This window comes from Sardina pilchardus, chromosome 7, assembly GCF_963854185.1.
Source record: "Sardina pilchardus chromosome 7, fSarPil1.1, whole genome shotgun sequence".
NCBI classification, from domain to species: Eukaryota; Metazoa; Chordata; class Actinopteri; order Clupeiformes; family Clupeidae; genus Sardina; species Sardina pilchardus.
Window position 1 is genome coordinate 34,009,813 of NC_085000.1, and position 15,024 is coordinate 34,024,836.

The 15,024-nt window shown below is 43.4% G+C and overlaps 2 protein-coding genes across 3 annotated transcripts in view; both read right to left on the reverse strand.

The window, feature by feature from the left end:
• Positions 1-484: 484 nt before the first annotated feature.
• On the reverse strand, positions 485-2,712 carry LOC134088025 (protein B4). Its single transcript, XM_062541911.1, has 6 exons — positions 2,553-2,712; positions 2,188-2,453; positions 1,956-2,085; positions 1,417-1,463; positions 1,281-1,325; positions 485-971 (listed from the first exon to the last, which is right to left on the reverse strand). The coding sequence occupies exons 1-6, from the start codon at positions 2,653-2,655 to the stop codon at positions 570-572; spliced, it is 993 nt and encodes a 330-aa protein (XP_062397895.1). The 5' UTR covers positions 2,656-2,712; the 3' UTR covers positions 485-569.
• An 8,605-nt stretch (positions 2,713-11,317) lies between these two features.
• mad2l2 (mitotic arrest deficient 2 like 2) overlaps positions 11,318-15,024 on the reverse strand; it is an 8,735-nt gene continuing 5,028 nt past the window's right edge. For both annotated transcript variants that reach the window (XM_062541924.1, XM_062541926.1), the window contains 2 exons: positions 14,194-14,286; positions 11,318-12,047 (listed from right to left, as the gene is read on the reverse strand). In XM_062541924.1, coding sequence (XP_062397908.1) covers positions 12,006-12,047; positions 14,194-14,286 — 135 coding nt within the window. In that variant the 3' untranslated portion in view covers positions 11,318-12,005. The remainder of the gene's footprint in view (positions 12,048-14,193; positions 14,287-15,024) is intronic.

Genomic DNA, 15,024 nt, shown 5'->3' on the forward strand with positions numbered 1-15,024 from the left:
CTATGGTTTGTGTACCTTATAGAACACAGCAATGCTATGGTGTGTGTACCCTGTAGAACACAGCAATGCTATTGTTTGTGTACCTTATAGAACACAGCAATGCTATGGTTTGTGTATCCTGTAGAACACCTCAACCCTATGGTTTGTGTATCTTATAGAACACAGCAATGCTATGGTTTGTGTAGCCTGTAGCCTCATTTTGGTGCACAATGGCCACCTACATTTGATGGGCCACTCAGCTCAAGGCTTTTCTGGAGGCTGGAGCTTTAAGAGACGACTCGCTGTAGCACAGCAGCCATGTGGCCAATCACACACACACACGTTGAGCCCCAACATGACTAAAGTATCTTGTCCAACTCTTACACAGGCACCTTTAAAAGAGAACACCTTCAGGAAGAGCGGATTAGGCATCACATGGCCACATCTTCCCTCCCACTACACAGTACACCCAACTTAACACGCCTGTTCACAGCACACACAAACGTTTATATATAAAACACTTTATTTCAAAAAACACAACATCACTATGCATATATTAAAATTCAAGTAGCCTCTATAAGTGCCTTGCACTACTCTGCAGCCTTCTTCCCTTTGCCCTTAGCTTTGGCTCCCTCTGGTTTGGCCTCCGTGTCCTCTGCTGCCTTCTGAGTCTTGGACCCCCTCTTCTGTCCAGCAGGCTTCGACTCGGCCTCCTCCGCAGCCTTGGCAGCTTTCACAGTCTTAGCCTTGCCCTTAGCAGGAGCCTCCTCGGCCTCCTCCGCAGTCTTGGCGGCCTTTTGGGTCTTGGCCTTGCCCTTGGCGGGAGCTTCCTCGGACCCCTCTGCAGCCTTGGCGGCCTTTACGGTCTTGGCCTTGGGCTTGGCGGGAGCCTCTCCAGCCTCCTCCGCAGCCTTGGCCTTGGGCTTCTTCGCAGGGGCCACTTTGGAGGCAGCAGCACCCTTAGCATCCTTCGCCTTCTTGGGTTTGGCATCCTGGGCAGAAGACACCGGCTCAGACAAATTAATCTACTCATGCTAGCTTTAACAGTGTAATCAACTATAGCTCACTTACAGTACAGAAGACACAGGCTCAGCCAAATTAATCTAGGCCTACTCATGCTAGCTTTAACAGTGTAATCAACGATAGCTCACTTACAGAAGACACAAGGTCAGCCAAATGAATCTACTCATGCTAGCTTTAACAGTGTAATCAACTATAGCCCACTTACAGAACACACAGGCTCAGCCAAATGAATCTACTCATACTAGCTTTAACAGTGTAATCAACGATAGTTCACTTACAGAAGGCTCCTTTTCCTTCTTTGCAGCTGGTTTGGATTTAGCTTCCTGGAGAAACAGAATTTGAATGACATTTCTTCAATGACAAAAGACCATTAAAAACACTGCAGACAAACGTGCAGAAATGTACACTACTTACAGAAGCATCGGTTTCCTTTTTTGACGCAGCCTTGGTTTTTTTCACACCTACAGACACAACGTCCAGCCATTAGGACAAAGAGTAATGCACGCCAACATAAACATATCTGTACAGACCAATAGCCTATAGAAATAGATACTTTATTGATCACCAAGGGGAATTCAAGAGCTATATATCCATCTAATCGGTTCAATGGGTTCACTTCTCTATTGAACACAAGTAGAGCCACTCTCTAATCTATATTGAACACAAGTAGAGCCACACTAATCTATATTGAACACAAGTAGAGCCACTCTCTAATCTATATTGAACACAAATAGAGCCACACTAACCTATATTGAACACAAGTAGAGCCACTCTCTAATCTATATTGAACACAAGTAGAGCCACTCTCTAATCTATATTGAACACAAGTAGGCCTAGAGCCACTATCTAATCTATATTGAACACAAGTAGAGCCACTCTCTAATCTTCAACGTAGAACATCCACCCAAACACCCCTCAACTCAGGTTTGCAACCCGAAATGCATAGAACATACCTGGTTCCTGGTCCTTAGACTCTTTGGATTTGGGTTTTGTTTTAGTAGCTTTAGGGGACTTCTGTTTATTCGGATCTGCGTTTTCCTTTGTCTTTGAGGCAGACTTTTTAGCCTTAACTTTGACTGCAACCTGACGGGACATTGAGGCAAATGCAGATCAAATAAATATATACTGTAGGTTATAAAGACGTGACTCAGTCAAATTAGCGAAACTAAGGGTCCGTTCACTTACTCGAAATCTGCCGTGAGCGCCAATTGCAGTTGAATTGGCAGGTCTCACTAGAGAGCCCGACTCTAGCCCTTTGGAGAGAACTCTCCTCACCATGTACTTGAGCCTGATCGGGTCCGCCGAGGGGTACTTCTGAATGATGTAGCTGCGTACCGCTTGTGCGGAGACGCCTTTACGCGAGTCCAACTCTTTCAACGCCTCCTCCACCATCACCAACCACGCCGGATTGCTTCTAGCTGCTGTGGGTGCTTTTTTAGCTCCACCGCCATCTAAAGACGACAACCAAGGGAAATAACTAACGAGCTACGCATGAAGTCGCTGAGCATCATGGTGAAACGCGGTAGACAACTCGAACAAGACGCACTTACCAGTTTTAGCTCTTTTGGTCTGTTTAACCTCCTTTTCGGCATCTAGTTCTGGTCCTAGGTCTACAGCTACTTCTTCTTTGGCTGCCGCTCTTTTCGGACCCATTTCAATATTCCCGTTTCACACGAGCTGCAATACAAACACTGAAATTCAACTGACACATTGACCTCTGACCTTTTTTATAGGCCGACCACAGCGCGTGGCGGCAATCACCTGGCTGTCATCAGAGATCAGGTGGGTTGACTTGGTTTGTCTGAGTGGCATTAGTAACATAATAGAAGACAAGTGGCTTACGTTTAGATGTATTTTATGATGACTAAATTATGCAGTCTTCTTTATTTAATATCTTTAGCATCTATATTTGAGAATGGTGCTTAAGGGTATTTATTGTAGCCTGGTGAACATCCTTCAGGTCTTAACCACTGTGTTCATCATGTGATTTTATGAATCGCTGTATTTGCATGTAGTGCATGTGAATCTGATCAGATACATGTGAACTGGGATGACAGGGACGTAGATGTTCAGACATGATAGTTGCTGAGAACAGCACTATACTCAATCACCTGTCATGAGAACAGCGCCGTACTCAAACACCTGCCATAAGAGGTGACTTGGCTTTGTACAGTTTAAACTGACAGACTTTGATAAGATTTGGGAAAGATTCTTGAGTAAAGCTTGAATGAGTTGAAATACTACAATCTTTCAATAATCTTTCCCTGATCTTCTCAAAGGTAGGCTTGCACAATGCCATTCATTATGGTTGTGTATATGGCAGTTTTGTGGCTACAGTGGTCTAACCCTATTTGTCCAAATACAAATGAAAACAATAGGCTACAATAGTTAGAAATGCACATTGAGCAGTTTTGAAATGATTGTAAGACCACATATACAATAGCAATAATAATCAATAACCTCTGAAAAAAACCCAAATATCATAACAAACCATAACTCAGTGTATGCACCCAATGCTATATAGTGATGCAATGGGCATATTGAGTGTTTTGTGGACATCGCTTTGATCTCATGACTGCAAAAACTCATTTGTTCACAGGATGAGAATTTAGTCGATGACTATAGCACACTGCTGCTTGAACTCTCAGGTGGTCCATTGTTTTTTACAAAAACAAAAAAAGTAACTTTATTTAATCCACAGCCAAACCCCAATTTATACTTCACTCTTCTGGTCATGTGTTGGTGGAGGCCGCGGAGGCTGAGAGGCAGGTGAGGGTGGAGGAGGGCACGGGCGCAGTCAGAGGGTCCAGCAGGATGCCCGGTCAGAAAGCGTCCACATCGTGAAGATAGCGAAGATGACCCTCTGTTCTGATGTCTCCTCCAAACATGACCATTTGGATTGTTACCAGACTGTATGGCAAGGCACGAGGCACATACAGCACTGCTTGAAAGTATGTGAACCCTTTGAGCAGTTTGACGTTTTCTGTTGTTTTATCATGATCAAAGATCCTTCATTACTGACAAGATAGAGCACTTATTTTATCATCACCAGTTTTTAAATATGAACCAGTCTGGTGTGTTTTTATCAGTATGTTTATGTGTGGTTCTGCAGAGAGCATTATGATGTCAATTCAGACCAAAGCCGTACTAGTAATTAGTAGATTATTTTAACCAGAGAAACTTGCATATATAATGCTGACTTTTCTCTGCGTGTAGACTGTCTATTGCCTGTTGATCTGTATCAGGAGCTATTATTCTCATTTGTGTATCTGTGCTTGTTAACGTTAACGTTCATATTGAACTGGGTATGCATCGGATAAGTGTTCATAACATAACATAACATAACATAACATAACATAACATAACATAACATAACATAACATAAGGCCCGTTGATGAAGACAATGTAACATTATAAGTGTCATTTCAATGAAGTAACTATCTGAACTGCATGCATGTATCATGGCGTAAACAGCTGACATTATAGTTGGCAGGTTTCTGGTCCCTCCCCACAAGAGCGCTTGGGTGGGCGTCTCAAGACGGACCCAAACGTCCCCCAGTGACCCAAGACGGACCCAAACGTCCCCCAGTGACCCAGGCACACGTCAGAGTAGCGCCAGCGAGGATGAGGAGGGTGGAGCAGGTAGGACCTCTCCGTCTGCCTGTCTGTCCACATGCTACGCCTCGCTCCTACAGGAACAGGTAGGACCTCTCCATCTGCCTGTCTGTCTGTCTGCCTGTCTGTCCGTCTGCCTGTCTGTCCGTCTGTCTGTCTGTCTGTCTGCTACACCTCGCTCCTTCAGGAAAAGGTAAGACCCGTCTGCCTGTCTGCCTCTCCGTCTGCCTGTCTGTCTGCCTGTCCTTGTGTGAGGTCATGTTCATAAATAAATAAAACTCTGACACGTCTAAACCCTAACTGACCTCTGACACGTCTCAACCCTAAATGACATCTGACCTCTCTGACATGTCTAAACCCTAACTGACCTCTGACCTCTGACACGTCTCAGCCCTAACTGACCTCTGACCTCTGACACGTCTCAGCCCTTTATTGATCCCCAAGGGGAAATTCAAGGGGAATTCAAGGGAACAGTCTATATCCCTTGGATGTGAAGATGAAATAGAGGAATCGTGTATTTAGAATTTAGTGTTTTAGCGCATATTCCAGAGCATGGTAGTGTGCAGGAGCAGACATTCCGGAAAGTAAAAGTAGAAGTCCTGCCAAGTATTTGATCCTACCATTTAGTTAACCAGCTCATCCTAATTAGCAGCCAGGTAGATCAGATAATTAGTGATATCACCTGTGTTAAGTGCACAGGTAGAAAGAACATGTGACTGGACTTTTACTCTCTGGACCCGGGATATGCGCCTCTGGTAGTGTGATAGTTGCAGTGCTGCTGTTCCCACCTCATGGCTGTCACGGCCCCATCCTCCCTCTGCTGCCCATGTTTGGTATTGCAGGCAGGGCTGCTCCTGGACCTGACTGAGGAGGTCCAGCAGCTGAGGAGAGCAGACGAGGAGCTACAGCAAAAGAACCAGCTCATCGCTGACCTGCAACAGGAAGTGACACGCCTGCGGGAGGAGTTGTTTTCACAAAAGAACCCCCATGCATCTGCCATACACCAGGAAGACGCCAAGCTTCTAGACGTGACCTGCATGAGGGAGGATCCATCAGAGTTGGAGGAGCCCTCCACTGAAGAAGCTACTGCAGGAATGGAGATAGAGACTAATCATGAGGTACAGTAGGTACAGTAGAGAACAGACTCTCGTCTTTAGTTATGAAGCTGGACTTTAATCATGAGGTATATTGTAGAACAGACTCTCGTCTTTAGTTATGAAGCTGGACTTTAATCATGAGGTACAGAACAGACTCTTGTCTTTAGTTATGAAGCTGAACTTTATAGAACAGACTATTGTCTTTAGTTATGAAGCTGGACTTTAATCATGAGGTACAGAACAGACTCTCGTCTTTAGTTATGAAGCTGAACTTTAATCATGAGGTATAGAACAGACTCTTGTCTTTAGTTATGAAGCTGGACTTTAATCATGAGGTACAGAACAGACTCTTGTCTTTAGTTATGAAGCTGGACTTTAATCATGAGGTTCAGAACAGACTCTTGTCTTTAGTTATGAAGCTGGACTTTAATCATGAGGTACCGTATAGAACAGACTCTTGTCTTTAGTTATGAAGCTGGACTTTAATCATGAGGTACCGTATAGAACAGACTTGTCTTTAGTTATGAAGCTGAACTTTAATCATGAGGTACCGTATAGAACAGACTCTTGTCTTTAGTTATGAAGCTGGACTTTAATCATGAGGTACCGTATAGAACAGACTTGTCTTTAGTTATGAAGCTGAACTTTAAGCGTGAGGTTCAGAACAGACTCTCGTCTTTAGTTATGAAGATGGACTCCGGATGAATGAATCAATGTGTGGGTGAGAGGGTGATGATGGATGTTTAATTGGGGACTGAATATCTAAGGCCAGTCATCAGACACAGGCATCGTTAGTATACAGGAAATGAGCTCTACAGCTGATCAGTAAGAGCATGCTCACTGAACTCATAGGATTGGTGTGTGTTATCTCCAAAGAGGCTTCCGCCGAACCAGCCTGAAGTTAGTGTACAGGTCTGGCTCATTACTGACTGAGTGGTGTGTGTTGGTGTGTGTTATCTCCATAGAGGCTTCCACCATGCCAGTCAGAAGAACATTGTCAGTGTACAGGAAATTAGCTCTATAGTTGATCAGGAGGTTTGGCCAACTATTGACTGGGCAGTGTGTGTTGGTGTGCATTGGTGTGTGTTGGTGTGCGTTGGTATGTATTGGTATGTGTTGGTGTGCATTGGTGTGTGTTGGTGTGCTTCGGTGTGCGTTGGTGTGTGTTGGTGTGCTTCGGTGTGTGTTGGTGTGTGTTGGTGTGTAATGGTGTGTGTTGGTGTGCGTTGGTGTGTGTTGGTGTGCATTGGTGTGTGTTGGTGTGCGTTGGTATGTGTTGATGATTGTTGGTGTGCGTTGGTGTGTGTTGGTGTGCATTGGTGTGTGTTGGTGTGGGTTGGTATGTGTTGGTGTGTGTTGATGATTGTTGGTGTGTGTTGGTGTGCGTTGGTGTGTGTTGGTGTGCGTTGGTGTGCGTTGGTATGTGTTGGTGTGCATTGGTGTGTGTTGGTGTGCGTTGGTGTGCATTGGTGTGTGTTGGTGTGCGTTGGTGTGCGTTGGTGTGTGTTGGTATGTGTTGGTGTGTGTTGATGATTGTTGGTGTGCGTTGTCTCCAGATCTACAGTATGGGGGAGGAGTCCAGCGAGACAAGAGGCGATGACCTCACAAACGCAGGAAACGAGCTCATCGCTGCCCTGGAGAGAACCAATCAGATGCTGGAGAAGGAGCTGGAGGAGGCCAGAACCAATCACAAGATGACCTCTGGTACGAGAGAAAAAAACCCAGATCCGATCTCCTATTTTTATGAGCTTGTTTATCCATAAATAATTCTCACAGAAGGCTCTTTGCACAGAACTTCCTTGGTTCTCTACAGGCGCTCTCTGTTCTATGCATAGAATCCTGTCTGTGAAGGAACATGAGCTCCTCACTGTTAAGACGGAACTGGAGGACATGAAGAAGGAGCTGAAAGACCGGATGACACAGCTACAGACCATGTCCCGCAAGGTACAATCCCACAGCTATAGTCCATGTCCCGCAAGGTATAACTCCACTCTCTGAGCCCGAGGGGAAATACAGAATATCTAAGTCCTTGACCAACTCTAACGGTCTTTGACCATCTTTAATTAAGCAATTAGCCCTGAGAGGCCGTTCTATATCTTGAATATAGCACAGCTATAGGGGGTTGGGTGGTGTTTATAGCACAGCTATAGGGGGTGGGGTGGTGTTTATAGCACAGATAGGGGGTGGGGTGGTGTTTATAGCACAGCTATAGGGGTGGGATGGTGTTAAGCACGAAGCAAGCCGAGTAAAGCTGAGTGTCGTTAGGCAAATCTTAGCTGTGAAAGAACGGCCTCAAGGAACGAAACACGGCCTCAGCTATATCGGGAAAATATACAACGGCATCAAACGCGATTCAACCAGTCATATTCAAAGACCGGAACTATCTGTTTTATAATGGTCCTTAAACACCTCTAACGGTCCTCAGCCACCAAGAATGACCACTGAGGCGTTCCTGTGTTTCCCAATCCCACTCTTCAGTTCTCCTGTCTACGGGATGGGAAGACGAGAGATGAGCTGATGATGACCTTGGAGAAAGAGAACTACTCCCTGCGGCAAGTAAGAATCCGGCTCAACTCATACACACTTCCTGTTGAGGAGGAAGCCTGCTCTTAATATAACAGCTTTTGCTGATTGGTTCCAGCTTTTGCTGATGGTTCAAGGATGGTTCTTCTGAATTATTTGAATGTCACATTCACTGACAATCATCATGTTCTTTTAATTGTAATAGTCAATTTAAGGTGGTGGTGGTGGTGGTGTGCAGGTGGTGGTGGTGGTGGTGGTGGTGGTGTGCCAGGTGGTGGTGAGGCTGCAGGAAGGGTGGTGGTGGTGTGCCAGGTGGTGGTGGTGGTGGTGGTGGTGGTGAGGCTGCAGGAAGGGTGAGGAAGGAGGTGCGCGTGGAGAGGCTGCAGAGGAGCAGGCTAAGGAAGGAGGCCCGCGCACACGAGCAGCTCGCCAGGGACCTGCAGCTCAGCATCAGCTCCTCACAGGTGTCTCTGGAGCAGCTGCAGTCAAAGGTAGGCTACGCTACACTAATGCATATTTACTGAGTTTCACAGAAATGGTCAAAAATAGTGTACATTTCCGCACCCTTAGGTGAAGGGTATGTGATGTAGGGCTATTTCAATTCCAAAGGCCAAGGGAACTTTATCAGGATGCATAGTATCCTGGATCCAAATATATTCCTCTTTTTAGTCAACTTGGCATGGGTTCAAATACTTATTTGCCTCATTGTATGTGATGGCAGATGTCTGTGGTTCTAACTCTGCGCTATATGGTACGTTGTGTCCCCAGTACGAGCGGCTGCGTGTGAAAGTAATCCAGGCCGTCTTCTCAGCTCCTGGCACCAAACCCCCTCAGAAAGAGATTAGCGATGAAGCCATATACTACACCATGCAGGTAATGCTAACATGCTAGCTATATACTACACCATGCAGGTAATGCTAACATGCTAGCTATATACTACACCATGCAGGTAATGCTAACATGCTAGCTATATACTACACCATGCAGGTAATGCTAACATGCTAGCTATATACTACACCATGCAGGTAATGCTAACATGCTAGCTATATACTACATCATGCAGGTAATGCTAACATGCTAGCTATATACTACACCATGCAGGTAAGGCTAACACGCTAACATGCTATACTCCCCTGCTGTACTACACCATGCACTTGGACCTGCACACGGTATGAACGCTGTAGCCACAGCGCCCCGAGATGTTGAATCATTAGAACTGTTTTTTTATTGTGTATTTCCACCTCAGAAGATCATTGAGGACCGCTCCAAGCTGTACCAGCGGCTGGTGCAGAGAGGAGAAAAGGTTCCCAGTCTGACCATCAGCGACGCTCCGCCCCGCGGCAGGAAGGGGTCCAACGTCCTCCAATTATGAAGCACAACGTACTGTATGGCTATTATGAAGCACAACGTACTGTATGGCTATTATGAAGCACAACGTACCGTATGGCTATTATGAAGCACAAAGTACTGTATGGCTATTATGAAGCACAACATACTGTATGGCTATTATGAAGCACAACGTACCGTATGGCTATTATGAAGCACAAAGTACTGTATGGCTATTATGAAGCACAACGTACCGTATGGCTATTATGAAGCACAACGTACCGTATGGCCATTATGAAGCACAAAGTACTGTATGGCTATTATGAAGCACAACGTACCGTATGGCTATTATGAAGCACAACGTACTGTATGGCTATTATGAAGCACAACGTACTGTATGGCTATTATGAAGCACAACATACTGTATGGCTATTATAAAGCACAACGTACTGTATGGCTATTATAAAGCACAACGTACTGTATGGCATTATGAAGCACAACGTACTGTATGGCATTATGAAGCACAACGTACTGTATGGCTATTATTAACCACTACATATGGCTATAAAGCACAACGTACTGTATGGCTAAGCACTACATATGGCTATTATAAAGCACAAAGTACTGTATGGCTATTATGAAGCACAACGTACTGTATGGCTATTATGAAGCACAACATACTGTATGGCTATTATGAAGCACAACATACTGTATGGCTATTAGGAAGCACAACGTACTGTATGGCCATTATTAACCACTACATATGGCTATTATAAAGCACAACGTATGGCTATTATATAGCACAACGTATGCTTATTTTATGAGCACGAGGATAACATGAAATAAACCGGGGAAGTACCTGAAACCTACTTGTACACTTTCAAGATCAGCTCTCACTTCTCCTGAGTGTCCTGGAGTTGAGCTTTGGAGGGAATGTTTAAACTCAGTTTCATCAAAGTGCCACTTAAACAAACAAATGTAGATAAAGGTTTGTGACACAAATAGATACTTTCCTGTAACTCCTACGTAAGGGTGTAGCCTGGGTGTTCCCATCCTGCCTTGTGCGGTGATTTCATTCACGCTGCTGAGGCAGTCTGGAAACTACGGCCCTATTTTTGACTGAGATAGGGGACCAATCACAGAACAGGGGGGAAAGCAAGACCATGAAGAGCTATGCACAGACGCATTTGATAGACATCCGTGGCGCCCAATGAACGGATCTGGGCATTTTTTCAATTATGAGAAAATGAACGTCTGGTTGCCAGACCACGTCTCATTTGAGAAATGGTAGGCGCTAGCCAGGCTATAATGGGTGTAACATTTTTGTTCATTTTGAAATCATTGGTCCAGCCTAACCAATCACACTGACCAGGGATTCCTTACATTACTTTGGCTAAACTACAAACTGACCGTAAACCGCGTCGGCAGTTAGGAAACAATGTATTTCATGCCGTTCATAAATGTACACATGCTTCCGACTGCAATTTGATTTGATGTTTGCAGGCATTGCAACCTGGTTGCTAGTACGACGGCAACATCAGTGTGTTCAACTTATTCAGCCGGCGGCCATTGTAAGCCAGAACGAGGCTAATGGATACGCCAAACAAAAAGCTCACAGAAAAAGAAGAGGAGTTTGTTGGCCTGCCAGAGTAACCTTCTTCTTATTATTATTATTCATCCTCCTCTTCCTCAGTAAGGTTTTTTTTTAGCCACTATTAATGCACAAAGACGTGGGTGATCCACTGACATAGAGTAATTAATCAAACTTTATTAAACACTTTCAACTTTAATGTCAAACGGTTTCTGTCAAATATCTTTGTTTCTTTGTCAAATTCTCTGAACTCTCCATAAACATCTGTCCGATCTTTCACAGACTCTCAAAACACAGACATAAACACAGACATAAAACACAGACATTCTCCCAAATGGGCACCATCGCATGGCTTTCACTGGAGGTGAAGACATTACTCTTGTCCTTAATGAATCGTAAACACTGGTCTTAAACATTCAATGTATACACACACACACACACACACACACACACACACACACACAGAAGGGAAATGAGAGAAGCAATTCCAGGTTCAATAAACTGTGCTGTAAGCAGGACCAAGGATCAGGGCTGAAGAAGGCAGTTCATGGTAGAACCAGCTCCTCCACATATGCACAATCAGAGCATCCTTACTTGCAGTCTTTAAAGAATCAGCAGTTTACAGCATCCTTACTTGCAGTCTTTAAAGAATCAGAGCAGTTTGCCGCATCCTTAATTGCAGTCTTTAAAGGGAGCAGAAGGCTCAGCTTTAAACAGAGCAGCTGAGCTTCAAGGTGGAAACAGCCCGGGAAAAATCTTCCAAAGCTGAAGGTCTGCAGGAGAGATTTTAGGGAAGGTGGGTTTGCCACGTTAACATCTTCTCTCTTCCTCTTCCTCCGTTGTGATGTGAGCTAGGAGGACTTGTGAGCCCTCTCCTCTACGTAGAGCTGCATCTGTATAGAGAGATCACAGGCGTCAGACGCGGCCGCTGCACACAACTGATGATGTACAGTACAGCTGCAGTGCTACTGAACACTTATCAACATGTTAAGCTTTCAACTTAAGACTAGGGGTGTAAATCGGAGCCTTCATGCCGATTCGATACGATATCGATTTCCTAGGCCAGCGATTCGATTCTTTTCGATTATTTAGAATTCCCACCGATACGATTCGATTCGATTCGATTCGATTTTTACATGATATCTATTAAGTTTAAAAAATCTAGAAAAATAGAAATTATTTGCCTTTTATTGAGAATACAGAAACAGTAGCCTATTCTATTCACTTGATGTGTATGTTACAGTATAAACAGGGCCAAATTATCTTTCTACCAGCCACACAACTTTTAGTGCAGTTTCTTCCTCCACACTCTGTGACATAGGCTACCTGCTGACTGTGAGATAACCTAATACAAATTGTAGGCCCAATATACCTGCTATTGCATATGCATTTTGTGTGTAATCAATATTAGAAGATTAATTAGCTAAATGTTTAACTTTAGGTAATTTAAGTCATAGGCAGCCTTATTGGCGATGTGAGATTAAATAGGTGTCTGTCACTTTAAGGACGTGAACTTGCGAAAACGTTCTGAATTTGAAAAGATCTCCTGGCCGTGTCGTAGCGGCACAGGCTATGATAGTTACAAGCTATAGATGTCACTTAAAAATAAATCAGTCCACAACTGGAGGACTTTTTGAATCTAAGGAACATGCTCAGCCAAGACAGTATGGGAAACGAACACAAATCATAATCTGAAGCATGTTTAACTAACGGGATAAACGTTTCCCCAAAACTTTCAATTGATTCGTTTGGACACTCGTTTCTCCAATTCCACTTCGTCCTAATAACTGTTATTAAATAACACCTGCTACTCAGAACACAGAAATGTTCAGAACACGTAGCCTAACTTGTAAAACGACACAGTAACTAAAACATGATTAATCATGATTATCAAGATTGAGGTCTCTAGAATGCATTGGCCAAATGGCATTGCGTATAATAATGAATGACTATAGCGTCACTGTTAGCGTGCTCACTTGATCTGACGAATCCATCAGCTGTTTTCCACAGGGGAAAAACGTGTGCATCAGGTGAAGCTATGGTAGGCCTAACAGTGAGGGTCACTAAATGCAAAACGTAGTCCACCAACTTATGCCATGATGACAAAATTCGCAGCCTATAAACGCTTTGTTGCGGTGCTGAAAGTTTACAGTGAAGCGTCTACTCGCCAATGCAAAATTTCACTCACATTTGGCGAGTGGCAGAGAGTGCCAATTTTAAACCCCTACTAGACTATAATAGTAGAAGACAATAATGAGGATAGCACTACCAGCAGATTAGGAGTAGGTAGTAGGCTACGCATACGAGCGTATGCTGAAAATAAACAGACGGGAAAATGCTAAAATAAATACATGAATCGATTATCTTGCGGACGTATCGATGCATTGAATCGTCGGCTGTAGAATCGATGCATCGATACAAATCGATTAATATTTACACCCCTACTTAAGACACGGTAAGACAAAAGGATCTGCCAAATACCATGAACATAAACAGATGTATTCACTGTCATTATCATCACTATTATAATAAATGAGTTTCTTATGTCATTATCATCATTATTATAATAAATTATTTTCTTATGTCATTATCATCATTATTATAATAAATGAGTTTCTTATATCATCACTATTATAATACATGAGTTTCTTATATCATCACTATTATAATAAATGAGTTTCTTATATCATCACTATTATAATAAATGAGTTTCTTATGTCATTATCATCACTATTATAATAAATGAGTTTCTTATGTCATTATCATCACTATTATAATAAATGAGTTTCTTATGTCATTATCATCATTATTATAATAAATGAGTTTCTTATATCATCACTATTATAATAAATGAGTTTCTTATGTCATTATCATCATTATTATAATAAATGAGTTTCTTATGTCATTATCATCATTATTATAATAAATGAGTTTCTTATGTCATTATCATCACTATTATAATAAATGAGTTTCTTATGTCATTATCATCATTATTATAATAAATGAGTTTCTTATGACTTCAAGTCGTGGTCGTCGTACTTTGACGAGGTCAGAGGTCATGGTCTTGAGTGGGATGAGGCGGGAGCCCTGCATGTGCACTTCCTGCTCATCAGCCACGATCCACGGAAAATCCTGGAAAACAAGACGCAAGGCTCAATCTGACCCACACACATATTAGGGAAATCCTGGAAAACAAGACGCACGGCTCAATCTGACCCACACACATATTAGGAAAATCCTGGAAAACAAGACGCAAGGCTCAATCTGACCCACACACATATCAGGGAAATCCTGGAAAACAAGACGCACGGCTCAATCTGACCCACACACATATCAGGAAAATCCTGGAAAACAAGACGCACGGCTCAATCTGACCCACACACATATCAGGAAAATCCTGGAAAACAAGACGCACGGCTCAATCTGACCCACACACATATTAGGAAAATCCTGGAAAACAAGACGCAAGGCTCAATCTGACCCACACACATATCAGGGAAATCCTGGAAAACAAGACGCAAGGCTCAATCTGACCCACACACATATCAGGAAAATCCTGGAAAACAAGACGCAAGGCTCAATCTGACCCACACACATATCAGGGAAATCCTGGAAAACAAGACGCAAGGCTCAATCTGACCCACACACATATTAGGGAAATCCTGGAAAACAACACAAGGCTCAATCTGACACACACACACACACACTCGGAAAATCCTGGAAAACACCAGCACATGGCTCAAGTGGCCCCATACATACATCAGTTTATTCTAGAATAGATCTGAAAATCATCAACCACCTCTGCCAACATAACATATTCATTAGTAACCATGTTATCAAGGGAATCATAATAGTCATTTCATATTTGTT

Bases quoted from the DNA above. Each gene is read 5' to 3' on its own strand.
- LOC134088025 (XM_062541911.1), bottom strand. From the start codon at position 2,655: ATGGGTCCGAAAAGAGCGGCAGCCAAAGAAGAAGTAGCTGTAGACCTA. The intron at 2,086-2,187 runs GTAAGTGAACGG...ATGTCCCGTCAG, and splicing joins GCGCTCACGGCAGATTTCGA to GTTGCAGTCAAAGTTAAGGC. The intron at 1,326-1,416 runs GTAAGTAGTGTA...CTGTTTCTCCAG, and splicing joins AAAAGGAAACCGATGCTTCT to GAAGCTAAATCCAAACCAGC.